This window comes from Sturnus vulgaris, chromosome 9 (assembly GCF_052056855.1).
Source record: "Sturnus vulgaris isolate bStuVul1 chromosome 9, bStuVul1.hap1, whole genome shotgun sequence".
Taxonomy (NCBI): Eukaryota; Metazoa; Chordata; class Aves; order Passeriformes; family Sturnidae; genus Sturnus; species Sturnus vulgaris.
In genome coordinates, this window is record NC_142251.1 from 5166124 (window position 1) to 5193225 (window position 27102).

A 27102-nucleotide genomic window follows, 5' to 3' on the forward strand; every position below is an offset into this window, starting at 1 on the left:
TTTCAATCAGGGTGTTTAAACATCAGAGTTTTTGTTTGCTTGCTTCTTAGCACCTGTTATTTCAAATAGCACAGAAATACTTCAGTGTAAAGAGTTCTCTGTTAAAAACTTAGTCCTTCACTTATTTTTACGTGAAGTAACACGAGGTACACAGAGCCTCCTTTCTGCTCAACCAGGGAACACCAGATTTGAAATCCCTGGTATTTTTAAACTTGAAACTAAACACTCAGGATAAAATCTTTGTTGGTTACATGGGGGAGATTCTTTCCTGTGCTATCTCCTTGAGCTGCCATGATCCAGGCAAGGTAGGAAAATACATTTGTGCCCCTAATTCTCATTACTTTAAGACACAATTAGGTGTCTTAGCCACTTACGTCTGATTCCTGTTTATCTTGTTTATTGATTAATCTTTTAAATTAAGTTTGTGAGTTTATATAAATCAGTGGAATAGGAACTGACACACTGTTAGGATGTTTGTAGGAAAAACTTTTACTCTCTTGAAGTACTTTGGAGAACTAAATACCTGCACAGATTTTCTAACAGACCAAGGAGATCCATCCCTCATTCTCTGTGGATTCCACTGGAGAATACTCTTCATTTATAAGAGAATACACAAGTCAGTGGTTTAGTCTTCCCTTCAAAAGCACTAAAACCAGTAACAAGAAACAGATATCTCTGACAGCTGAAAACATTTTCAATGGAGGAAGCCAAGAACCCTTCATAATTTATCTCAGAGTTATGGATCTGAGCACGCAAAAGGGGCATCAGTACATCTGTCCAGAAAGAACAATGTACAGGTGCTGCACTGGGCCCCACGAAACAAAGAACATCAGTAATTAAAAGCATCTGGTTTCAAATCCCAAGTCATTTATCTCATTGTAGAAAATGTGATCAGAATTCATTCATAATCATGTCCAGATAGGCTTATACAGGTTCTCCCTTCCCTTAAAGCAAAATTAGCATTAGCATAGGCTTACTTCAACAGTTACATGCTTAAGGATAACCTGGTGCTGGATCCTGGGGTAAATATTGTTTGTCCATCAGCAGAAATAGGTGTGCAAGTGTTTCATTTGAGTTTCTGAGAGGGCTGGACTGACACGGAGGAGAGAGCCAGTGCCTCTCAAAGTAAGGGCCATGGTGCCTGCCCAGAGGAGACACGGTAAGGAACACTGAGTGAGAAATCAGAGAGTTACAGGAGAAGGTGGGAGGTTAAAGGAGATGGTCAGAGTAACTCAGAAAGCATTTAAGATGTATTCAGACAGAGCTCTTTTGCATTACATTAATGATTTTAGCCATTGCTGGTTTTATCTGTAGTTAAATTTACACTTAACATCTGCAAAGCTGTTTTTTCTCTTTTTTTCCAAATTTTGTTTTGATTTTTAAGCAAAACTGCTGCAGTTTGATGCAAACCATCAAAGGAGTTTATCATGGTGTAACAAATAATGAAGCTATTTTAACATCTCCCAGTATTGAGTAGTGTGTTCTACATGGCAGACCTGAAGACAGCAGACATCAGTACCTGTGCAGAACCCACCTGGAAGCGTCTTGCTGCCTGTTTGCCTGAGAATAATGACCTTAAATGACTGAAATAAGATAGATCAGTCAAGCATGCAGCACATGCCAGATAATGTGGAGTAGACAGTCTCTGTGTTTGATTACATGTCTTTGTAATTGACTTCCTGGCAATCACTTGAACCTAAGGCACTGCTTTTATTTACATATGTTTTGATATATCTTTGGCCATATTAATAAGGCTTTTCTTTCACTCCAAAATTCCTTTTCCTGCTAGATTGTAAGCAAGAATAATTTTTCAAATCCCCCTCATGTGCAGTGACTTCCACTGTAGCAATTCATCAGCTTCATTTCAGGGGTTATTAAACAAACCTTTATAAATACAAGCATCCTTTGGAGTGGCACAGTTCCCATAATGATCCCTATGAGGAACTGCTCTGCAGAAATTGCACATCTCAGGTCAGAACAACTGCAGAGATACTCATTTGACTGAGAATATATGTGTTTGTGTGTTTTGTGAGCTTGTGTAGATGATGAAATGTGTGACAAACACTGAGTTATCAGACTTGCATGTTTGTTAGAGCAGACAGGGAGTATTTCAGTATTTCAGGAAGCCCCTCTGGGCCCAAGAGCAGGCCCACACAGAAAACCCCTGAGTGTACCAGGAGAGGACTTTAAGGGCTCCTTTGTGATTCTGAACATGAAATTGCTTTTGTATCACCGTTACTGGTATCACTAAAAATATTCTAAAGCAACTAAATGACCTGCAACTCTTCAGTCACATGTAGGTTCCTGTGGATGGTGTTCTCCATAATATTTATGAAACTTCCCTTACTCCTTAGAGTTGAGCAACTCCTGCACTTGTGGACTCAGCTCAGAGTGTGGGCAAGTGAAGGTGCAGAACTGGATCCAGGAAATCCAACGCAGCATTTTGAGTGAAAATTAGTATTTTGTATTTGTGTAAAAGCCAGAAAAATGCTGCCATTGCCTCAGCACTACTCTCAGGATGTCACAGACAGGTGTGTCACTGGCTGCAACGGCAGCAGAGCAGGGACAGAGCCTCTGGCCATGCTCCTGGGAAAAGCAGAGACACGGTGTTGTACCTTGGAGTATTTTGTTGTACCTTGGGGTACTTTCTTGTACCTTGGAGTCACAGCCCCAGGACTTGGGTGCTCATTGTTTATAGCAAAAGGTAAGAAATGCAGTGATGCCCAGCAAGGTGATCTGTGTTACAGGATTTATTATATACCAGGGAGAGGGGGGGAAGAGGAGAAAGGAAGAAAGAGGGAAAGAAGGAAAAGATTCCTTGCATTCCAGAAACGTAGCCAGAGGCACCTGGCAGTGATTAGTGCAAAGGTTCACCAAACTTCAGATAGAGTCTGTCTTACAAAAAAGTCCAGAAGAGTGAACGGTGTAACTGTTTCCTGAGCATGTGCTGACAGAAATTCCCCTAGGGCAAGACCCAGAACAGAAACACGTGGCCAGAGATTGGGCTCTATCCAGGGACTTGATTAGCAGAGCTTTACACATCATTTTTAATATTATGGGAAGAGATGAAAATCCGTGTTAACTTTTTTTTCCATTAAAAAAAATAATCTCCTGGTCCTGGAACTGAATTGGACTTTCTCACAGTATCAGTGACTATAGTGCTTGGGGGAGAGATTTTATGAATGAACTGGTTGGTGTGCTGGGTTTTATGGGAGAACCTCATTTCATGGAAACTCTAAGTTCCTGTAAGTGGCTACAGTGCTCCACTTCAGATAAAATGTGGAACTGCTTTGGTTTGTGCTTCTTACTCTGGTGCTTTATTTGCTTTTTTTTTTTCCATGTTAATCTGAGTTACATGATTCTCAAAAGTCACGATGGTTCAATCTGGCAGTACTGCTGGGCATGGAACTGTTACAGAACGGTCTTATAACCCAAAATATACAAAAAATGATTTGACATAAAGGACAGATGTTTTTCAGCCTGGATTTGGTCCCGTTTCCACTGAACTCAATGGGATATGGGTTGAGGTTCTTTGTCTAGCTGAGGAATCTGTCAATCAAGCCATCACACCATTAAAAAAAAACAAACCCAGACAGTTTTCATATTGGAAACATCCCTGTCTTACATGTTTCCATTTGCAGTTATACTTCATTCCTATTTATAATTCAAAAATCTTAGTTTGAATTTTTTTTTGTTATTTTTCAATTTTCAATTCCACACAGTATTTACTAAGTATACTGTATGTTATTTACTGAGTATACTGTATGTAGTGTTTGACAGTCAAGGTCTAGTCAAGCTCTCTTATCCTAAAAAGAGCTTTATAATTTCTTATTCTGTTAATTTATCCTAGAACTGTTATTGAACAAAGACTAAAGCAGAGGGCAAATCTATTTCTTCCTCAGACTAAGCACTGTGGATGTAGAAAACACCTGTCCAGACATTGTGATGGAAATCTCAGAACAATCCATGCCCATCTGTATTTATTTTTTTGGTTCTTTATGCTGCAGTGGTATTGGAACAGGACATTTGGTGTGCATTGGAGAATACAGAGATCCTTAAACACCCCTGCCTGCCTGGGGAGGCTGAGAGTGCAGACAGGATCAATAATTCTAAAGCAAAGTCCTGGTACTTGCAGCCTTTAGGTGTGTTTTCTGTAGGTCACTGCTAGCTCATGGTATACACAGGTAGTTCTCTCACATAGCCTTTACTTACAATTTAATACAAACTTCCACCATCCAAAATATATTGTTAAAGCATGTTCCCAAGAAAGTTTATATAAAAAGTTTGCTGGGATCTGTTCAAGATTCCTAAGGTGTGCACTTAGGAAGGGAGAAATAATTTTTTTCTATGTTTTGACTTTTAATTTTCCCTTTTAAAAACTCCTTCTGTTAGGACAAGATTTCTGGGCATTCCCGTTGATGTGAGTGACAAATGCTTTCCAGTAGAACTGAGGAACTGGTTTGATGTCCGTGGTTTCATGATTCTTTGTGGGTAGGGTCCTACTTGACTGCAGGAGTCCCTGTGGGAAGGGCTGTGGAGCTGGGCATTTTCACACAGTGTTGGTGCAGAAATGTGCACAGTGCCACAGACAACGTGGTTACTGAGTTAGGCTCAGTTATTCCCAAAGTTTCCTTTTGGTTGTGTGTATGAATCATGTAAGATTTTTCTGAGTAGTCCTTTCCCTTGATTGTCTGCTGGTGCCTCCTCAGAGGAAGCGTTGGCCCTGCAATCCCACCTCACATCCCAGCTCCCTCAGACAGGAATTCCATCTGCAGCACCATCCTCCAGTGGTGCTTCAGGGGAGCTGGAGAAGGCCCCCAGTGCATGGTCAGTCCCCCTGAGCTGTGTGGTGAGTGAAGAGAGCAGAATTCCTCTCTGCCTCCATGGGTGATCACTTTACATCCTGGAGCACAAGATGCGATTACCCCTCGCTTAGCATGGAAATGTTGGTTTTGGCCATTAAATTATTCAGTCCCTTCGTAAAAAAATAGGTATTTTGTTTGATTCTGTGGCTCCTGTGGATGTGAATGGCACAGGCCAGGGCATGCTGTGTGAGCAGAATGTTTCTTTTGTTTCAGCCAAGCTCCTTCTCTCTGTGGTGTGTGTCCTGTGTTTTGGACAGGGTGGAGAGGAGGCTCCCCCATCACACCCTTGTATGGCCCTCAACAGAAATATTCCATCAAGCCAGGAGCCCTCAAATATAATGAATTAAGGAAGGATATGGATTTTTTTTCATGCCTGTGAGAGTATTTATATCTCCTTATATATAGCTATATATAGGCACAGATATATATTAAAAGGCCCCAAAGGACCTGCAAATTTACTGAATTATGCAAGTTACAATTAAGGTAAAATATATGGTATATATTTATTATTTCTATCCAAACCAAAGCAAACTGTGGTTGTAGTACAGTATTAACAGGAAATGTGCAGGCTATTAGTTATTGAAACACACATGCCTGAGCTACTGCCTGGGAATTTTAGTGTATCCAGCTGAGTTCCTGCTGTAAGTCTTTCAGTGTTTCATCTTCCACACAGAAGGCATCACCTTTTCGGCTCTAATGCATTAGCTGTTTAATTTGTATCAGGAATGATTCCTCCTCTTTTAACAATGTGAGTATCACAGCAACCTAATTAGTAGGCAGATATTCAGGAGAGAATTAAAAACACGAGCACTGGAGACTGGACAGTTTTGCTGATGAAAATCTCCCTTTGAGTGTGCCAGAACACATTCACACACACACACACACACACACACACACACACACACACACACACAGGGTTATATTTTAGGGACCAGCCTGAGCTGTAGGGATTGTGATGAATATTTTAAGGACACAGATCCCCATGTTGGCCACTTAGGTTAACATAGCCAGATTTTTCTGCTGAGCAAAGTTCTTTCCTAGCTGAAAACTATGCCTTAACTTCCAGGAAACATATTAAATTCCTTCTTGGGAGAGCCCGAGTAGAACATATTTATGGTGAACTGCTCAACTCTGTGAAACTCTCTTGATGCAGAAGAGGCAGCGATGCTCAGGCGTTACCCGGAGCTGTCAGGGTCTCAGCTCCGGTTGCTGCTCCTGGGATACATCTGCCCAGAGGCAGCAATGTTTGCTGAGCCCCAGCACGGGGCAGCCGTGCCCGGCGGGACCAGCTGCACACACTGCTCGGCATTCCCAGCTGGAGCACGGCCTGCGCCCCTCTCCACCCTTGAACACTCATCTCAAAGGTTTCGAGGCACAAACCCTGTTGAGATCACACACAGGAAAAACAGGAACGCAAGAGTGTGAGTGGGGACAAGCACTGCTTTAAAAATAACAATAAAAACTTAAATTCTTCTCCCGTGGTTAAGATTTAAGTAGCCTCTGGGAGTAGTTAAACTGGGTAGGGAAGCTGGGATTTTCAGTATTCCCACAGCTGGATACCTAAGCGTACCATTTTTGTTCGACAAGCAGCATGATCACATAGAATTTAGAGGCACGATGGCCCATGCTAACAAAGCACTCGGAGCAGCCCGGCAGGTCTCTATGGGGTGCTGCGTTTCCCAGCAGTAGCCAGGACAAGACATTCCAAGGGCAGGCAGAGGAAACCCAACACAGGCAGTTGCAGAGGACTCGCTCCCCAGAAGCATTTCCCTCCCCTATTCAGAGCGGTTTCTGGCTCATCCCGGCACTGGAGTTTTTAGTACATCTTTTGTTTCTGTTTTAAATGTGTGTGTGGTCATTACCCATATAAATGTCACTATCATGAGCTCTTCTAGCTATTATCTTTCCAACGAAAACAACTGCAATCTTTTTAATCTCCTTTCAGATAGAAGCATTTCCAGGCTTCTAAGAGCGATGCTGGCGCGTGTAGGGCGCTGTGTCTGTGTGTCTGTCACTGTGTCTGTCAGTGACTGTGTCTTTCTGTCGCTGTGTCTGTCAGTGACTGTGTCTGTCTGTCGCGGTGTCTGTCTGTCGCTGTGTCTGTCAGTCGCTGTGTCCGTCGCGGTGTCTGTCTGTCGCTGTGTCTGTCTGTCTGTCGCAGTGTCTGTCTGTCGCAGTGTCTGTCTGTCGCTGTGTCTGTCGCAGTGTCTGTCTGTCGCTGTGTCTGTCTGCCGCAGTGTCTGTCGCAGTGTCTGTCTGTCGCTGTGTCTGTCTGCCGCAGTGTCTGTCGCAGTGTCTGTCTGTCGCTGTGTCTGTCGCAGTGTCTGTCTGTCGCTGTGTCTGTCTGCCGCAGTGTCTGTCGCAGTGTCTGTCTGTCGCTGTGTCTGTCGCAGTGTCTGTCTGTCTGTCTGTCTGTCTGTCGCTGTGTCTGTCTGTCTGTCGCTGTGTCTGTCTGTCTGTCTGTCGCGGTGTCTGTCGCAGTGTCTGTCGCAGTGTCTGTCTGTCGCTGTGTCTGTCTGTCGCTGTGTCTGTCTGTCGCCGTGTCCCGGAGCAGGGGCCGGGCTGTGCCGCAGTCTCGGAGCGAGCGCTCCCGAGCGGCTCCCGCGGCCCTGCCTGGAGCTGCGGTTCAGGCGCGGCCCCTGAGCCCTTTGAGGAGAAGCTGCGGCCCCAGGGGAGCCGCCCCTGCCGTTCGGCTGCTGCTGCTGCTGCACAAATAAACTCGGTGTTTTTCCTGCCTCTGCTCCTCAGCAGCGCGGGCTCCAGAGAGCGTTCGGTCCCTGAGCTGAGCGGAGCACAGGTGGCCCCGGCACACCCCGGTCCCTTTTTGGCAACTCTGCAGCCCCAGGCCTTTTCCAAACTAGAACAAATAGCATATTTTTCTCCTTACGTGTTGGTTCCTTGAATTCAACAGTATTATTGATCAGCACTTACTGGAGGGGTTATATTTCTCACAAAACAAAATTGTTTTCCAGTTCTAGTTGACTTGAAAATATCCTTGCCTTCACCCCATTTAACAACACTAGTTTAATTCCTCAGTTTAGTTTGGGGAGATCCAGTCTTTGCTTCTTTGTTTTGGGAGATGACTTATTTGAGCATAGGATGGGCTTGGATTGGCTGATTTAAACCCCTTCTAATATTTAAAGTGTCACTGTGACAGCTTTTGGCAGCGTTCCTGTGCCTCTCATGTTAAATTTGGTTAAGCTGTTGTCACCATTTATTCACAGCTCCCCTCTGTTTACCCCGTGCACAGTCCCGTGTAGTGTTCAGCCTCTCTCCCAAGGTCGGTCCAACTGCTCCAAGAAGCTGCAGTGTGAAATGATGGTTTATGGTGTTTGAGCAGTATGGGCAGGGGGAGAGGAAGACACCCGTGAGAGACTGAAATTTTTATTTCGTTAATTTTTGTCTGCCTCCAACGGTTTGTGCTCAGTATTTTTTTCCAGCTCGGTGACATCTATTACAACCTGCAGAGGTTGTTTTATTTTTCTTCTTTGAGTTCTGTAGCTGGGAAGTTTCCACAGGGTGGCTCTCAGACAGTGAGGTGGATTTTGCTGCTCAAAGAGGCCCTTCTTAAGCTTAGCAAAAGCTCCAGAGCAGCAGAGAGGGTATTGAGAGCTCCCCACGCTGTCTGTGCTGTCTGACAGGACACCATGGGCTGTGGAGCACCGAGCCCCTTCCTTGTCACAGCTGCACGAGATCCACTCCTTGCTCATCTGCAGAGTGAAACCAAGGCTTTTCTTTGTCCTGGCTGCAGCCTGACCCCGTTACAGCTTTACCCCATTAAGCTGTGTAGGCACAATTTACTTGCATTTACTCATTCTAGCTACATTTTCCACTTCTGTTTCTGGACATGTATCTCAGCTCACAGAATTCCAAATCAAACTGAGCTGTGTTTAAGTTGCTCACTGAGGAGTGGTGTCATTTTGATGCTGTTGTTATGGTGAGTCCAGGAAGTCAGTGTAAAGGAACAGAATTCCTTGTCTAACTCTCTTGCCTCCTAGCAAATATCTGAAAGTAGCACTGCATTGTTATCCTTTTTTTCAATATAATTTGTACCTGCAAAACAAATTTCTCTCTAGTTTGGCCATTATGGAAGTAGTTCATTCAGGTATTTAATTTTACCATATTATGATGTGATATGTGAAGTTTTTCTGTATTTTCTTTTCTAGGCTTGCTCCCAACATAATCTCTCCACTTGTCAGCCCCCTGAAAGCTTTAGTTCCACCTTCCCTCTTGCAGAAGCATGGTTCTCCATCATCCCACAGCCAGTCACCCAATGGGCAGCAGTTTTCTGGGATACCAAATACACCATACGCCCCATTTCCCAACCAGTCTGTACAGCAGGGATCTCAAGGTAACTCTTCCCTCTTCTTGTCTTTTGCAACTTTTCTAATTTCTAGCTCAAGAGAAAGAATTTATTTTGGTTTTTCATATTTGGCTTATACTGTCAGCATTTCTATGGGAACTCCAGTTTTTAAACTGGATTGATGTACATACAGGTGGAGATTTTCAGGCAGGTCCATGCTGTGATATGTCATTATAATGGGGAAAGCTGTCCCAACAGCAGATTTATTGCTTTTATTCAGGTCCTTCAGTAGAAGGCTGCTGGCCATCCACCTCCCCTGACTGGTTATCCAGCCTGGAGAGTGACCCTGCAAGGGCCATCCAGTCCCAAAATACATGGGCTGAGGCACACCTTGGCAGTGTCCTGCTCAGCCCACTCATAGTGATGTGCAAGACATGGAATTAGACAAAGAAAACAAACATTTTTTCATTTATTATTTGGAAGTTCAGCGTGTTTTACGTTATACAGTAACATGTAAATGCACTCTGTACAACTGTAGAGTGCCTGTGGGATTCGAGGACAGGAATGGGAGCAGTAAGCAGCTGTCCCACAGCTTAATTTAAAATATTTCTTGTTCTGAATTACTCAGCCTTTTTAATTGCAAGCTTAAATACCTATTCTGGAGTTCTGATGTGGGAAATAATTAATGTTGCTGAAATTTTTGAGGCACAAATTAGCAAGAGATACTACTATCACAGATTCTTCCAGTAACAGGAGCTTGCATATTTCAGAAATCTGTTACGAAATCCAGATGGTGAGCTGCTAAATTGTGGTAAATATTCCCAATAAAGAAGTGTGCAGGACATCTGTCTGCTTGCAAGAGCCTGAGCACAAACCCATGAGCAGCTCCCAGCTGGGATGGGGTTGGGGTTCCCAACAGTTCCCTCTGCCCCTCGTTCTCTGAGCAGTGTTTTTGCTCTTTGGTTGGACAGGCTTAGTCTGGAAAGTTAAAATGTATTATATTTAATGATTTGTGCTGAAGGAAAAACTAACTCAACCTGATGCTCAACAGATTATTCAATTTAAAAAGATTAACTCTGTAAGGGAGAAGTGGCAGATTTATGATAGCATATAATGATATATGATTATGTTGCTATAATGAGCTAAATAACTACAAGCCACAAGAGGAAAGTTTAGCAGCTCATTACTACGGCAGAAACAAATGCATAGACAGAACAAGTTTTGAACCACTTAAATAAATTGACTTTATTCCTTAAGAAAACCACATTTCCTTTTGAATGAATTGTTGCTTTCTAAGTGTTATGTCATGTGGTTTTGAAAAAGCAATAATTTTCCACTTTGGCCAAATGTTGAAGTATTATTATAAATTAATTATGGAAATGGTCATTCCAAAATCAGTTTTGATTAGCAGCCTTTGAAACCAATTATCTGTAACCTGTACTTAGCTGTACTTGCTCCACTTTTTATTTTTTTTGGCCTCTCAGTTCATTAATAGCACATTTTTCTAATGGAATCTGTAATAATTTGGGAGTTTTGAATTTTTGCCAGAGAAAGGTACACCACATAAACCTAGTGTAGAACCAGGCATCTGTACAGCAGCACATAAACAGCGTGGATGTGGAATTTTTAGGAGATGGCAGCTTCGTCAGGCTGGTAGCAGAAATATTGATAATGAAAGAACAAGCTGACATTATTTATATGTTTTAACCTAGCTGTAGTAAAATCACATGGAAATCATTACATGCCAAAAGAATTTGGCAGGCAATGGAATCCTGTAGTTATTTATACCTGACATGATTTCTTGTCAGAAATTTTATGGAATTTGAAAAGCTGAGATTTATTTGCAAATACATGTAAATGACATGACATAACAAGATGGCATTTAATAGCCGTATTCCAATTATTTGCTCATTACATCATTCATTTTAAAGCTGCTTGAAGTTTTCTAGGCTGTGCCTTAGAGAAGCAGAGGCAGCCAGTGCACTGTGTGAAGTGGCTAAGTGCAGCTTTTCTGCCACAAATTATTTCAAAGCAAAATTTTAACTAAATGTTATGCTTGGAACTCAGTTTATTCCTTTATGAACTGCTATATTTCTACATCTACTATACCTAAAACATTTAACAGTGGTCATTTAAACTGACAGGGCATTTAGTAAATTCTTCACTTGAAAATAACCTCAGAAAATTCTTGATTTAAATCAAAACTGAAGGAAAACCTGAAATCCATGTGGCAAAAAAAATATTGGTGTAACACTTATTGCCAAGTTGGTACTACAGATTTGCACTCTAGAAGGAGCATGGATGTCTGCACTGGACCAGCCTTCTTGCTTACTTTGTATTTTAACCACTGAAGGGAGTCTTTTTAAAGAATTTGTAACAAATGCTCCCTATTTAATTTATTCTAATCAACCATATGTGGTTAACTGAATGCTTGGTCATGGGATTTTAATCATATTTTAATTCCCCATATTTTCCCAGTGAAGCATTTAAAGAAATCTGAAGGAACCACAACTAAATGCAATGAACCCAAAGGGTCAGAAATCCCATTTTTAGTGTCATGTTTTGTTCTACCTGACTTGTGTTCCTGCTGTACCCTTTCCCATCCTCACTCCATGTTTTTTCTTCAGTTCACACTTGCATTTATCCCACCTTGCAGGCACATTGGAACAGGGAAGGTGCATTTCTCTGTATAGCACCTGGCAGAAATCAGGTCCTGGTGAACTCAGCAGGGCAGTAGCACCAGGATTTTCCTACACTCCTCTCTTCACTGGGTGGTTCCAGGAACATTTTTTCCTCTGCCTTCTCAGATTATCTCACAGTGGTGCTGAGGGATAAACACTGCAATCCAAAAGAGAATTTCATTGCTTATGGCAGTTCTTTTCCAGACTCTGATTCTGAGGCAATTCTCTGCTTCAGGTATTTCCAGACAGTGTAACATAAAACACTTCAAAATAACCTTTCCCCACAGGTCTTGGGAAAACCCTGGATCCGACTAGTTTCAATCCAGTTCTGTCGTGCTTGGCTGCTCTCTGCTTTTCTAAGCCACTGTGCCAGCTCTGTAGATCATGAAGATTTTTAATTGATGTAACAAAGGCAAACCTGGGAGCACAAGGGAAGGACAGCAGTTACAGGGAGAGAGAAAATACACATCATGCCTTCTTTAGGAGTGATGTCTGTAGCAGACATTCTGGAAAAGGTTCATTTTTTCTTTCTTTAGCAATGCATCTAAGTGCTCTCTGCAACCAGTTGTGCCTTCTTTGAAGCGAAGTGTCTCTTTTTTTCATTGCACATCTCAAAAGGATGTATTTTTAGAAGGCTTACAGCAAGGAGTTTGTGTTTTGTAAACAGAAAGTCAGGATAATTATCAAAGCCAATCAATAACACACTGTACCTAAAACCACATCAAAAGAGGGCTGTGCTACCTCTCTTAAGAGCTCCTTGGTTCTTTGAGCCAGGCTCTCCAGGCAGTAAATAGAGGTGGCTGGCTGTTTATTCCAAGGAAAGACATGCATCATTTAATGCTCAGCTTTCCAAATTTTTGGGCTTCCTTCTCCATAGCAGCAAATACGAGCAGCCTTGGTACAGAGTGTGTAGTGTCTTTAAGAGCCATCCTTTAGGACTTCACTGATCATGGACATCAACAATTCAGGTATTTTGTAGTGGATCATACGTTCTCAAAAAATTAAGCATCTAATCCTTGCAGATTCTGCCAAAGCACATACTAAACTGGGAAGCTTCAGAGCAAATCTTTCACCACTCAATGAGTTTATTTCATTTCTACTCAAGAATTGCCTCACTTGGCCTTATTTATTACCACCTTAAGAAATACAAAGTGCCCAGACCGTGAGCTTTGCCTGGTACTGTCTGCTTGGTCAGACTTTGGTAGTAGAGGGAAAACAGTGGGAAATGTGGGAGATCTTACTGAACAGGAGAGAGCTTGCACACTGCAGGAATTGTACAGGACACATTCCCCCCATAGAGCCCCAGGTGCTCTGGGGACAGGCACAGGGATTTAATTTCTGAACAAACAGACTGAAGATCTGCACAGGCAGCCCAGCAGGGCAGGTCTCTGCTGAGAGTGGGGCTGAGCTGTCAGCTGGAAACAGGGAAACGTGGCTGGGACTGGGATTCACTGAACTGCCCTGAGCCTTCTGCAGGAGTTCCTGAGGAAATGTTTCAGTCTCAGTAAGACTGAGGGAAGAAAGACAACAGCTCCATATTTTTTCTGGCAATTAGAGAAAAATCCTGAAGCACATTCTGCTAGACTTTAAGCTAATTTGGTTGACTTTAGTTGCATTTAAGGGAAGGAGAATCATTTCAGAGAAGGTAGGAAAAGGGATAGCTGATAGTAATGTCCAATGCACCTGGAATAAGGAAGAGGCAGGAGGAAGGAAGATAATTAAGTCAGGCCATGGTTGGTTTAAATATTGTGACATACTTTGAGATCATCCTTACGGGAACAAATTACAATTTTTTGGGATGTTGGAACAACTCATAAATTGCAAAATTCCATCCTCGGCAATTCATTTGTCCTTTGCTGTTAAGTATCTTCTTTTGTTGTCTACAACTCATTTCTACAACTCATTCATACGTACAACTTCTGGTGGCAAAACCCAAACTGCTGGGTACTGATAATACAGGCCTTGGGAGAAAACAAGAGGATCTAATGTTGGGTATGTGGAGGACAAAAGTCAAACACGTCCCAAAAGCAGAATGACTGAGGCAAGAAGAGACCATGCAGATCTATCTTAGCACTTTCCAGGAGCAGAAGAGCCTCTGGTTGAACTCAGTCTTCACGTGACAACAATCTGGAGTCAGTCCTGCAGTTCTAGGTCAATTTTACCTGTGGCCCCCTGTGTCCAGTGAAAGGGGTTCGTTTGAATCAAGAGCAGGGAAAGAAGTTTGGGGAACCTGTGAAGGTGTTTCGGATAAACAGCACTGTCTCCAGCAGTGCACACACTGGATGAGAAAAGACTTAACTGAAAACAAAACAGTGCTATTTATTTAAATACTGTATTATTGTATTTAAATTAAGAGGGATTCGTTTCAGATTCCCTTAGGAGCTGAGCATCCTGGACCTGATCCAGTGGAGGGTTCACTGCTTAGCTTGGAACCAAGTGTGCTGTTGAATGTGTTCAGTTGATCTATTGCTTGAAATGAAGCCCATCCTTGAGATTTTTGCTTGATGGGGATCACAGTCCACAGCACCTTGTGGGACCAAGTCTGATGCAACTCTTCTGTAACTGTACTTTATAGATAATTTTTCCAGAGATAAAACCGAGGAACTAACCCCGCCAACAGCAATGAAATGCTGTGACAGAAGTGGAGGTAGTACCATTGCAGAAGGATTGAATTGTGTGCAATATCTGCTTTCAGGTTACCAAGGCAGCTTTCACTCCATACAAAACTGTTTCCACTACGGAGATTGCTACAGAACAATGGACCAGTCTGTCAGCAGTGATGTGCTCACAGGGGAATCCCATTGCTTCAACCCTCTGAGGCAGAATGGCTATCACATACTCAATGCACCTTTAGCTTCAGCAGGTAATTTATTCCACCTATAAGGAATTATCCATATGATATTTGTAGCAGGAGGGGCAAAGAATACATTTTATATTCAATATTATTTTATATTCAATGTTATGACAAAACATGTTTGTATAAAAAAAAGCCCTGAAATTCATTTTCATCTATAAAAACCCCAGAAGGAAAGCATTTTTTTTTTTTTTAATCCTGCTGTATTTGACTGCTAGACAAATTCTCTTCTGTTCTTCTGGATGCCATAAGCAGCACTCACGGTCAGGAGAGCTGACAAGGCGCTGCCTACATTTTTTGTGTGGTCTGTTCATTGCACATCTCAGGTGTGCTCAGGCAGGCTTTTATAATCAGGTCAAAATTATAATGGCTACATTACTATAGTACTGCAGTATTTTAGTATTTTTTTTCTTTTCTACCTTTAAAATGAAGAATTGACAGACTTGCTGAAATCAAACAAAACATGAGTATTGTCAGAGCCATAAAACACTAGCATTTGCTGCAGTCTTTACTTACATATCTCCAAGAAATTTCTCTTCATGTCTGCACTCAGGAGGGCACCTCGGTTAAGAACGATACTGAAAACATATGTTTAAGTGCTTTTTGAATTGGGGCCTGACTCAGACCACAAAATTAGAGTTGACTTTCCTGTTTGTTTTGTATTAAAGGAGACTCTGTTCAGAGCAAGTGTGCACGCATTTGTCTGCTGTTCCATTCTGGGAAGTGCATGCATCAGTAACCAACACAAGGGAAACATTTAAGAAGAAGTTTCAACTTCAACTTTGAATTCTTTAGTGTTACTCATAAGTTTGATATTACTAAAACATAGGGTTTTTTCATGTTAACATCAAATTTCAAGCTTAGATTGACAGCCTGCAATATTTAAAGAACAGACTAAATAAACTTTCCAAAAGAAATTGTAGCAGTAAAGAATAATACTGTGGCAAGACACCAACTTCAACAACAGTTGATTTTTCTGTCTGGGCCTAAACTATCATGAAATGTTTCTGTTTAGTATTTTTGTTTTTAGAGTGGTTATTGAGGCATGCAAATACTTAAAAGGCTGAAATATAAACATGTATGAAATATATAAATCTCATCTCATCTTTTAGTGTGTAAAATAGAACCATTCAGGTTTGCAAGATTCATCAAGGCTATGCATTAATTTTTTTCAGGCTTTTATAGCACCATTAATATTAAATGAGATCTCATCTCGCAGGAATGCCAAATGTGACTGGCAAACAGCTGTTCCATGAATCACATTAACAGTCAATAAATTTTTATTTTCTGTTCAGGACTTTGGATAGTTTACTCTATCTGGAATCTAATAATGATTTCTGGGGTGTATGCTTATCTTGGGTTTTATCCATCTGTGGTTCTGTATCCACCCTGTATACAGGCTCATCAAATAGAAATTAGCATAACATAAACACTTGCAAAACTTATCAAAATATGGTCACTCCACTTGGCCCAACATAGATAAACATGCTGAGGTCGTCCTCCAGAACCTCTGGACATTCACTGTGTGCCAGATTTCTGCAGACAGCAGAATCTGACCTGTAAACCAAGAGTCAATTAATAAGTCATAGGAAAATGCAGAAATGTAAGTAAGTAGAGAATTTGATCTCAAAAAATAAGAAAGACCTAAGAGTAAAATAGCCACAGTGAAGTGGACAGGTTTTCCTGCAGCCAGGAGTGGCTGTGTAGGATGCAGGATCCATCCCTGGCTGCTGCTGTGGTGCCACTTAGCCCCAAGGCCCCTGTGGAGCCTGGGCAGCGTTTGGCTCAGCCCCACCCAGGCACACCTGCTTGCAGAGGTGTGGAAAAGACAAGAGGAAGGCCAAAGAGAAGGAATCACCTAATTTTCCACCAAGGCACAGAAAAAGAGTCATTTCCCAATGGTCTGGTGCTTCAAGCACGAGGATCAGCCATCCCCAGTGGAGTCCCCAGTCTGTGTGAGGGCTTGACTTTCTGTGTCAGCACAGGCATTTGCTAAACTGCATCTTGTTCCATGTGCTCCCTCAGCTGCTGCTGTGCTTTTCATTCCAGTTATGGTAGGTAGGCTCTGGGGTCCCTGGGGGCTCAGTCCAAGGGTCAGAACATTGTGCTGAAGTTCACACAGATGCTTTTCTGAAGACCCAACCCCAATTAGGTGGTGAAGGAAACCAGAATGTGTATAAAGGATGATGCTGAGGGGGTGAACACAGCAGAGGGGAAGTAAGGAGGAGCTGGACTGCAGTAAAATGAACATGTGCATGTGGGTCTTGACTGGCCAGTTACAAAAGCAGACTACAGTGGGTCATAATAGGGAATTTTCATGTCCTTTGGGGTAGGCAATAAACTTTAGACCCCCTGGCACTCCAGCTGCTGTAGCATCTGGCAGAATGGCAAACCTGCTCCTTTCCACAGGGATGTGCAGCTCAGGAGGTTTGTAATAGCTGTGGAAGTTTGGCATTATGAAAGAAGGACAGGGAAATTCTTCTCTACTGCCGTGGCTTTCTGGTAGCCTGGCAAGCAGCAGCCAGCATGGCCTGGTGGGCTTTGGTGGGCTGAGGTTCAAGCTCTTTCCATATGTTCTGTGAGCCTGACCTGCCCCAGCCATGCTTCCTCAGACCTGCACTATGTGGAGAGCTGGTAAATGTAGGATCCAGATTTCTTCTGGATTTTAAGAGCAGCTGGGAGACACATGGAATATTTTTCTGAAGTGCTATTAAAGGAAAAACACAGACCAAGAGGACTGCATCACTTCTAGTGCACATTTAGTAGGACAGTTGCCCACTCATTGTTTTGATGTCCTATTCAGATAATGACTGAGTCCCAAGAGAGCCATGCTCTGATACTTGCACTTCACTTGCAAGTGCACAGCTTTGCACAGAAACGAGTGAGAGCACCAGCCATGATGACACAAACACCCACTGAAATTTGTGCATGTCCTGGGGAAGGCTTTGATGCTGAACACTGCTGTCTTTCCATTAACGCTGTGTTGTGCTGTGCTGTGCTGTTCTGTGCTGTGCTGTGCTGTTCTGTGCTGTTCTGTGCTGTTCTGTGCTGTTCTGTGCTGTGCTGTGCTGTGCTGTTCTGTGCTGTGCTGTGCTGGGTGATCCCAGGCCCAAGCTGAGCTTCCTCCTCTCGTGCACTGTGGCACTAACTCGTGTCCATGCTCTTGCAGGCTATGAGGGGATCTCTGAAGCCCAGTGTGTATCCGAGGACATGGTCTCCAGTGGAACGGATGAAAATGGATTCTTCCAGAACAGTGCCTTTGATCACTGCTTGAATCACATTCCTTCCATCTACACAGATACCTAAGAGCAGTGCTGGCCTTGTTTCCTTTATTATACCTATAACTGCGTATGTAATAACAAAGATGTTGTTCAAGTGCTTTTATTTAGTCTGTATCCCTATATGTGCTCATTTAAATGAACACCTCACATTTACCAAACCATTTTATACATGAATAGTCTGTATAAGGTAATATTGGAACCTGTTCCTTTGCTGTGGCACTTTGAAATTCATGCTTTAAGGGAATGAGGAGTATTTCAAGCAGCTTGTTTTGTAAGTTCTCTCAGTAAAGTGTAAATGTAAGTTATATAATAAACTTGTAAAGAAGATGTTTTCCTTCTTGGAAAGTATGCTTCAATTTGAGAATGTTGTTCCCTTTAATCAGTTTTCATTTAACTTGTTGGTTCGGTCTTCCCTTTTTTCTTTTTTTTTTTTTTTAAACTAAAAGGATTTTTTTTAATCAGAGACCTCATGTATATAAAGATCTACATTTGCTCAGCTGGTTTTGTATTTTCAATTTTACAAGAAAGCATTAAAAACTGGACACAAGTGTACTGTCATTTCTTAACACCACTGCACTCCTAACATGCCTGAGAGGGATTTTAACAAAGCAGTGACATCTCAGTCACTGTGACATTAAAACAGCCCACGTGTATGTGAACAAAACCAAAGGACTTCAGTGGAACAGGGGTCCCCTGCAGTAGTTTGGTTCCCTGTCACTGTGGCTCTGGCCCCATTGGGCTGCACTTCCAGCGTAGTGATGATTCCTGGGAGAGACACATCCTGCACGGGGCCAGGTGCCCCCAGTGTGTGCCAAGCTGGCCTGTTAGAGCTGAGCCCCTGAAACCATGTCCTGTCCCATGGCTCTGGGAGAACAGTAAGGAAAAACTAACTGGAAGGGGGAAAAAGAGTTCTCATTTCCAAGCCACTGCAAGTAGGGCTTTAGAAGGGCTGTCCAGACCCTGCATCAATCCATGTCTGTTCTCTTGGACTTAAGCAGGCTGGCACAGGGCACCACTGAAAAGCCTAAACTGGGTTGAACCCAGTCTGGGGATGAGGATGGTACTTTCCTTTTTTCATCTCTTCTCTCCCCAGAAGTGTGGGACACAGCTCGAGTCCCCCAGGGCACCTGTGTCCCAGTTCCAGGACCCCACAGCTTTGCTGCTGTGGGAGCATCAGGATCCCTGGTGCCCCTGTGCCCTTCCCCAGCCCCTGCAGCCTCTGCAAACACAGGGTAACCAGAGCCTGCATGGTGCACTTGTTTCTCCAGGGCCTGGTTGCACCTTGTTAGTGCATTTGAAGGGGTCTCTGTATCCAATTTAGCTTTCTGTCCTCAAGAAATTTGAATGAAACTTAGACATTCAGGAAGTTTTAGTCACTGCAGAACAAGGTTCGTGGGGTTACGTGACCCGACCCCCCCGTTTTAGCAAGGCTTCCTCAAGCTCTCTGGCTCTCGAGAACACCCAGTGCCAGCTGCAAACCCATTAATTGTGGCCAGGCAGCCCTGGCAGCACTGACTCATCATTCCTCTCCTAGAACTGAAATGCAGAAAGGCTCCAAATTGTGCTCTAAGCCTACACATGTGGCTTTCCTTCTGATCACGGCCACGTTTGGCTTTCTGTCCTGTTTATTTATTCTGATGCCTCAGAGTTGGGTTTTTTTTGTCTCAGACATTAAGTGGGCAGAACTCTCTCCCAGAACATTAAACAAGGAGGCAGGTAGCTTAACAACTGCCAAGCAGGAAGAACTAGGGCTTCTGACAGAAGACTTAGAAAAATATCCAAAGCCCAACAAAACTGTAATGTCTGAGACAAAAATCAAAATAATTCCTGTGCTGCAATTAGTTGGAAACACAGAAAGGAAATCGTGACTTAAAAACAAGATTAATTCAATTTCCTAAAAATTAAATAAATTCTTCTAAAAACAGCATTTTTTTTTTTTGTTAAAAATACAAACCAACCAATCCTAAACATATTTGATCAATTACAAAAATTCTTATGTCACAACAACCAGGCTGTTCAAAACCACACAATGATTCACAAAGGTTTGGGAAACTTAAAGCATAGCAGCTGGGGTGATGATTTAATTCCACAATCTGTGTGAATCAGGTTTTCTGTAAATTAAAAGGATAGATTCAGAGAAATGCAAAAGCACTTGTTTGAGTCTGTATGGTTTGGAAAGTTATCCATAATAAAGCCAGTAAAATACACAATAGCACAAGTTAATGGTTACTCGTGTGCTGTGTACCTTATTATTTCCTTTTATTACATGTAAGTAGGGAAGTATCTCATGTAAGCTTTTCCTAAAGACACAAAGAAACCTTTCAATGGAATTTATTGCTTGGCAAGTTTCTCATTGTGGTGCTGTAAAAACCCCAACAACTAATATGTATAAATAACTGGGGTAAGGCTTTATATATAATAGTAGAAAGTTATTACCCTGAGGAATTAAAATGGAACTGCTGGTTCCAGTTGACTGTCAGATACTTTTTCAATCTAAGCAACAGAATTCAACTAATAAATTACACTACTTGAAAAATAGCTACAAATAATTTCCCCGGTGAATACAAACCCCATTTACCCCTGTGTATGTACTCTGTGTATGCAGGACACTTTAGGAGCAACTGAAATAAGATGACCTTCAGTGGCTGATCAAGCTGGGAAAGAGAAAATTAATTTCAAGTTGACACTGAAACAGCAAAGGCGCTTCTCTGCACTCTCCACCAGCTGGGCTGGAAGCCAAACATTCAGCAGGACTTCAAAGCTTTTAATATAATCAAGCTCAGGCTTTTCATTGTATAGAAAACCAAAATGCTTGTTCTGTTCCCATCCTGCTGCAGCACCTCACAGGCTACAGCAGTGACGGTCCTGCCGTGCTCCAGAGGGGCCTTTGCAGGTGAGCTGATGAGATGTGCTCACAGAATCCCAGCATTGTTCAGGCTGGAAAACACCTCCATGATCATCGAGTCCAACGTGTAGCATTTAGTGACAAAATACCACGCTTGTAATGCCCTCATTCTGATGTGGCAACAGGGCAGAGGAGTGTTCAAGCCCCAAGGCTCAGGTGTGCAGCAGGAATGGCTGCAGCCTGCTCAGGGCTCGGACGTGCTCCCAGGGAAGGGATGCAGGCACTGAGAACATTTCAGATCATTTTCTGTTCTTACGTGCACACCCAACAGCAGGAGCAGCTGCTGCTTGTGGAAAGGCTCCCCGGTTTCTGAGACTGTCCTTTCAGCTGGATACATTTTCTAAATGGTAAAAGTCCAAAAGGCCAAATTCCAGAGCACATTAAGAGCACCGGTTTGATACTGCAATAGCTCTAAGTTACGCAAGCAGTGCAAAAAAACCCCAGTGCTTAAAACAACAACCAAGTATGTGAAAATAAACAGTGACTGTAAATTGAATTTAAATTGCATAAGAGAAAAAGATTTCAATGGGTTTTGTTATGATCTTATTAAGACCTACACGATTTTAGTTCAGCTCTCCAGTAATGTATTTGTATTAAATTAGGTCAGTGCAACAGAAGATGAAAAAATAGCCAGCCTATATAATTTAATTCACTGAGCACAAAGCCATTGGAATATTCCCTCCTGAGATAAGCCCTTCTGAGATCTGCAGAGTTACACTAAAAGCTCCTCTCTGCTTCAATTTCAAAGCAAACTGCAAACTCCCTGAGGTGATTTGGGAGTCCATGGCCCAGAGTCAGCCAAAGGAGGGCTGTAGCCATAGATCGTCACAGCCTTGCAAGGCTGCCTGTCTCGGCTCCGTGGGCTGAAAACCGCTCAACCATGACAGAATTTTTCTTTAAACCATTGAAATTGTACAAAGTCCCAATCTAGCTAAAGGCCTTATAAGACTAAGACTTTCTGCTGCATTCCTACTGAGATGAAATGTATCCATTCCTTTGGCAAAACGATTTTTGTAGTGGTAGTAGAGCCATAAGAAAATAAAATAATTCTTCTGTGCAAATACAGGTTTTCTCGTCAGTGCCAGTAAATTCATTCAAAACCAAGTAACTCAACTTTAAAAGTGCCTTTCTGGCCCTGTGTTATACAGAAGTTCTTTTCAATTCATCAAGGACACCAAGAAAAGCATGATGTTAATTTTCAAAACTCTTAAAAGTTTAGGCCTTCTTGATTTCAGTTTCTCCCTCCTTTCTGAGAGCCTGCAGCTCTCCGAGTGTGCCTGCATGGCAGACACTGGACCAAAATGAGCTGCTGGGCACAGGGACAGTGCAGAGACACGGCCTGTGGAGACACTGGCCTGGGACTGGGCTAGGAAGGGAGCTCACTACACTGCTTTATTGGAGGATTGGACCCATCTTCCCACACTTCAAGGTTCCCTTCATCTCAGAAGGGCAGCAGGACACACTCCCCATCCTCAGGGATTGCTAAGGGAGGCTGACCCTGTGCTGTGCCTCTATCCTACATCCCTTCCTGAACATCCAGTGCTCCTCCCAGAAACAGAGCATGCCTCACACAGCAAACTGAGCAAACCTGGAGACCACTGGGACAAAAGAAATCCCTCTCAACCAGAGTTTTCCCTAAGTGACATTGCTGAATTGCAGTGGGCTGAGGAACAGATTTTTAAAGATGTCCGAATGCCTAAAAATGAAAAAAAGGACTAAGTGGTTTGGGTTGGTTTGTTTGCTTGTTTTTAACACAACTGCCTTAAATTGCTTTAATTTCATCTCCAGGATTTTATTTCCTTTTGAGAAATCCTCTTAGGTGTCTATTTGCATCTTTAGGCATATTCTTCAGATCTGGGCTGCATTATGAGTTTTCTTTCCTATCTCTTTGAGTTGAGAATCACACATTTGCCTAAGGAATTCTCTGTGGAGCTGAAATCTGTTAGGATTATAAATACAGGCTGAGCTGGGAACAGGCACTGGAAACTGCCATGAAGACCATGTACAGAAAACAGTGATTCTAGTCACACAAGATACCTGATACAGTTGGCAGGAAGGCAAAGCTAAACAAATGCAGGTTTACATTTTACTATTTAAAGAATAAAATATCCAACTTGAGTTCCATTAACACCTGTCAGGACTTTGGTACATACTCAAATCCACATTTCTAATTTTACTGCTAAATAATCCCAAACTTGGCAGTTAGAAGGTAAAGCAAAATACCCAAGCTAAACATCTGAAGCAAATTGTAGCTCTCTGGAAGAGCCCTTCTGCTGTATAAATGAAGGTCATATGTATAAATGATTAGAAGCTTAAGGAAATATGTCTTCTGCTTTTCTAAATTGATAACATACATATTGCATTAATATTCCCACATCAATTATTGGACATGTTCCCTGCTGTAAGAAAAACGATAATTTTTTTTTTATTTAATCCTGTGGAATAATATTCTTATACTAGCACAATTAACTCTTGCTACACAGAGGGAAAAGAGGTTGATTTAATAAACTACATCCTAGAAAACCAGTGTTTCAGTCCCTGGAGGTGCACCTGTGTGCACCCTGGTTTTGGGGGACAGTGTGTAAGATGCAGGAGCTGTCTTTTCCCTGATGAAAAAGGGACAGAGGTGACAGGTCCTGGTGGGGATGGGGTGGGGGGAAGCAACCCAAATACTTCAACTTTGGTGTTGGAGTCATAGCAGCTGGACCAATGGCTAACCAGGAGCCCTGGTTATTTATCAACAGCAAAATAACCCAACAAACGTTGCAGAACTCTTTAAACACTTCTCTTCTCTCTGTAAGGAGCAGCTCCTCCTTGGCAGTGGGCATGGGGCAAGGTGTGTCCCCAGCAGGAAGGAGGGAGGACCCCCAATTCCCAGGCTCTCATGATGGATGGGCTGCCCAAGCCCTGCCACAGCTCTCCCCAGTGAAGTCACGCTGCTGCTGCTGACTGTCACCCCTTTGGCTGCCACTAAATCACACCCGCCAGAAAGAACTTAATCCTAAGGCTCATAAAAATACTTCTGAAACAGATTTTTCTCTTTGAAGTGTACCAGATCTCATGAAATAGCAAGTATTTTCCATAAAAGTTCCCAAGCTAAAATATACCTAAAGACATCTATAGGGTCTCCAATATCATTCTCCTGGATAATGTATCCCATTATACCCTGAGCACCCTCTGCAGGTCTGGGAACCCTCCTTTCCCAAGGGAGATGGTCTTGGCACAGACAGGAGGGAACTCAGCTCTGGTGCTCTGTGCTGAGGATGGCAGCAGAGTCACCAATTCATCACAGCTGACACTGACACAAGAAACAAAAATGCAAACAGTATTTCTCACTTCTGACAGATTCCTTTATTTTCTGCTTTTTATTAGCTGACATAAAGTTAGGCCTTTTTTTTTGCCAGAGACAAAAGTCACTGAGTGGTGTGGAACACAAGAATTATTTCCACTGAAAAATGCTCCTGTATTTTTATCAAGCATCAGAACTCTGCTGACACACCACAGCTAAGCATAAATTATGGTGCCACTTCCCAGTTTTGCGAGTTGGTAGCTTTAAATCCCCTGCTTTCTTGTCCCAGTGGATGGAGGTGTGTGCAGACTTACAGGAAAGGCTACTGGGAATTGGTTCCCTGCTGAACCACCTTCACTGCACATTTACAGTTGACAGTCACAGATTTTTCTGATATTTCTCTTTCTCACAAGAGGGAGCTCCAGCTCTGGCATAACCGTATGAAAACGTCCTGCCCAGGCCCTGCTGCCTCTGAAAATGCCCACCTCTTGTTCAAGGTCAGGCTTGCAGGGCTCCTTTTGCAGTTAAAATAGGCACTTGAAAATCAACATGAATTCCAATGATGAAGAAAGGTGACATTTTAATAAATTTTCCAAGTGAATTTGATGGTTTTGAACAGTGCCAGAAAGCGTAGTGATTGTCAAAAAACTTTTTTTCCTCAGAAACCAGATGGGTGTTAGGGCTGAGCAATGAAATCTGATCAGTCAGAAGTAATAAAATGAAGTTTAGAACAAGAATACCAATAATCCTTATAATTTCCATTTTAGTGTTTTTCTAATGGAAAGACCCCACAGCAAATCCCAACTAAAGTAACATTTTGCACAGTTTAGCTTAACCCCTCCCTCTATCCAAATCCAATCCTGCTTCTTACCCAGACTTATGGGCAGGTCTGTGGTCAACCAAACTGGTGCACCAGAGGTCATGTTGGACACCTTGGATTTCTGTGCTGATCTGATTATGAATAATTTTTAGAAAAAAGTCTTTTCCCCAAAGACATTCCTATTAGCAACACCTCTCCCTCTAAGCCCTCCTCCTTCCAGCACAATCCAGGTGGCCCCACGGAGCCGCTGCACATTTTGGGGGCTTAAAAATAAGTTCTTGCCACACTCAAAGGCAGAGAGTTTATGTCAGGAACACTTCAGCATCCAGAAAACTGCATTGGTCCGAAATCCGCAGTTGACACTGCGTGTCCTTGGGCTCCCTCTGCTGATGCCAGAATTATTTACAGAGCCAAACCCATGGAGTGCACTGCCACCATAATGATGTCTCCAGTAACACAGAAAGGTGTCCCCAGGCTGGAGCCAGGTGCACAGGGCTCCTCTGGGACAGGGAGATGTGATGGAGGCTCCTACATCTTAGGGAAAACGAGCATGATGGGCCTCACACATGAGCCAGGCAGAGGCCAATGCCCCGCACGAAGTGCAGGCAGCAGTGACAGGGAAGCAGGTTGTGCAGCCCAAGGCACGGTGCCCTCCTGCAGAGCACGCTGGGTCAGCCACCGACATCGGGAATTGTAAGGCAAAGCATGGACGGGCTGCAAATCCTTTTGGTTTATTCTGAACAACAGATCTGTCTTGGAAATATAGGTCTGCTAGGATTTTCTGTGACCAGCAACCCCAAGAATTCCGTGTTTGCCTGAGCCCGAGATAAAGAAGGTAAGGGGGTCGGCAATTGAAGAGCCACGTCCCGTCCCGAGCTCAGCACCGCACACGAGCCGAGCCGCCGTAATTAAATGCAGCACGGATCTGTGACAGAGTGTGAACAGAAATATAAAAAAGATTAAAAGGCGACTGTGGAAAGCTAGCGTGCTCCTCACATAATTAAAACAAGTTGTTCAAAGGCTGCTGCTCGCCTGCTAGCACAGGCTGGGGCAGGTTGCGAGCGGTGCTGGGCTCACCCGGGGCCGGAGCTGCAGCATCCCTGCCTGGTCCTTAGCACAGTCCGCGCCTGCCTCAGTTTCCCTGCAGGTCACACATGTTAACGTGCTCACTACCGATTTCGGAAAATTATTTTATATCCGTGGATTAAGGATTTCATATCCATGGATTAAGGGTCTAAAATTATCTCACTGCCTCCCTATTCAGCTCGGCTTTGTTTAATTAAGACTATGATTAACTGAGAGAGGGAATTCGAATTTGGTGCTGGCTAAAAGCTTCTTCAGACCATGATAAAGTCTGCATTTAAAAATACCCACTTTGTTCACAGTCTATGATAAATACAAATGCAACAGTCTATTTAATACAAAATGGTTTTTGAAGTAGTATTAGCACAACGTAAAAGCTTTAGCCATGCAATACATTCCCTCTAATCCTATTTTATTTTTTCTAAACATTATACGCTATTTCTGTGGAACATTTATTATACAATAAATACATTATATTTCACTACAGCAATATTTCCCAACTGGCATTTATATTATGCAGTATCAAACACTACAATCAATATAAATACATTTTTCTATATTATGTAAGAAAAACATTCATTTAAAGGAACTTTGAAAATATTTTTTTCTTTTTCCCAATAAAACTAATACCCTATTTCCTTTCTCAAATCCATTTTAAACACCCAGCAGATTCCAACAGTTACAAGTTAAACATTTGAAAATGACAGAATTCACCATCTCTCTAAACTTAGGAATATAAAAACCACATGTCGACATCTAAATAAAAACTGTCAAATGTTGAACTTTTTGCCAAAGTGGTTCTAGCGGTTATAGAAAATCAAAGTTTATAGAAAAGGGTAGAGCTCGCTTTGGGGGAAAGAAAAAAAAAGGGAAGTTCTGCAGCTCATATTGAGTCACTTTATTCCCCTCCCAATTCAAAATTTTAGGGAAAGGCTCAGCTGGCTGATTGCATGTGATGAAGCAGCTACCTGAATTCCAGTCAGCTCTGGGCTGAAGTTGCAGTGTAATTTAGCCAGAAAAA

The 27102-nt window shown here is 42.7% G+C and overlaps 1 protein-coding gene across 3 annotated transcripts in view; it reads left to right on the forward strand.

Moving 5' to 3' along the window:
- Nucleotides 1-18531, forward strand: part of GLIS1 (GLIS family zinc finger 1) — a 179239-nt gene extending 160708 nt beyond the window's left edge. For all 3 annotated transcript variants that reach the window (XM_014870607.2, XM_088169682.1, XM_088169683.1), the window contains 3 exons: nt 9032-9216; nt 14545-14712; nt 17873-18531. In XM_014870607.2, the coding sequence (XP_014726093.2) occupies nt 9032-9216; nt 14545-14712; nt 17873-18009 (490 nt within the window). In that variant the 3' untranslated portion in view covers nt 18010-18531. The remainder of the gene's footprint in view (nt 1-9031; nt 9217-14544; nt 14713-17872) is intronic.
- Nucleotides 18532-27102: the final 8571 nt, after the last annotated feature.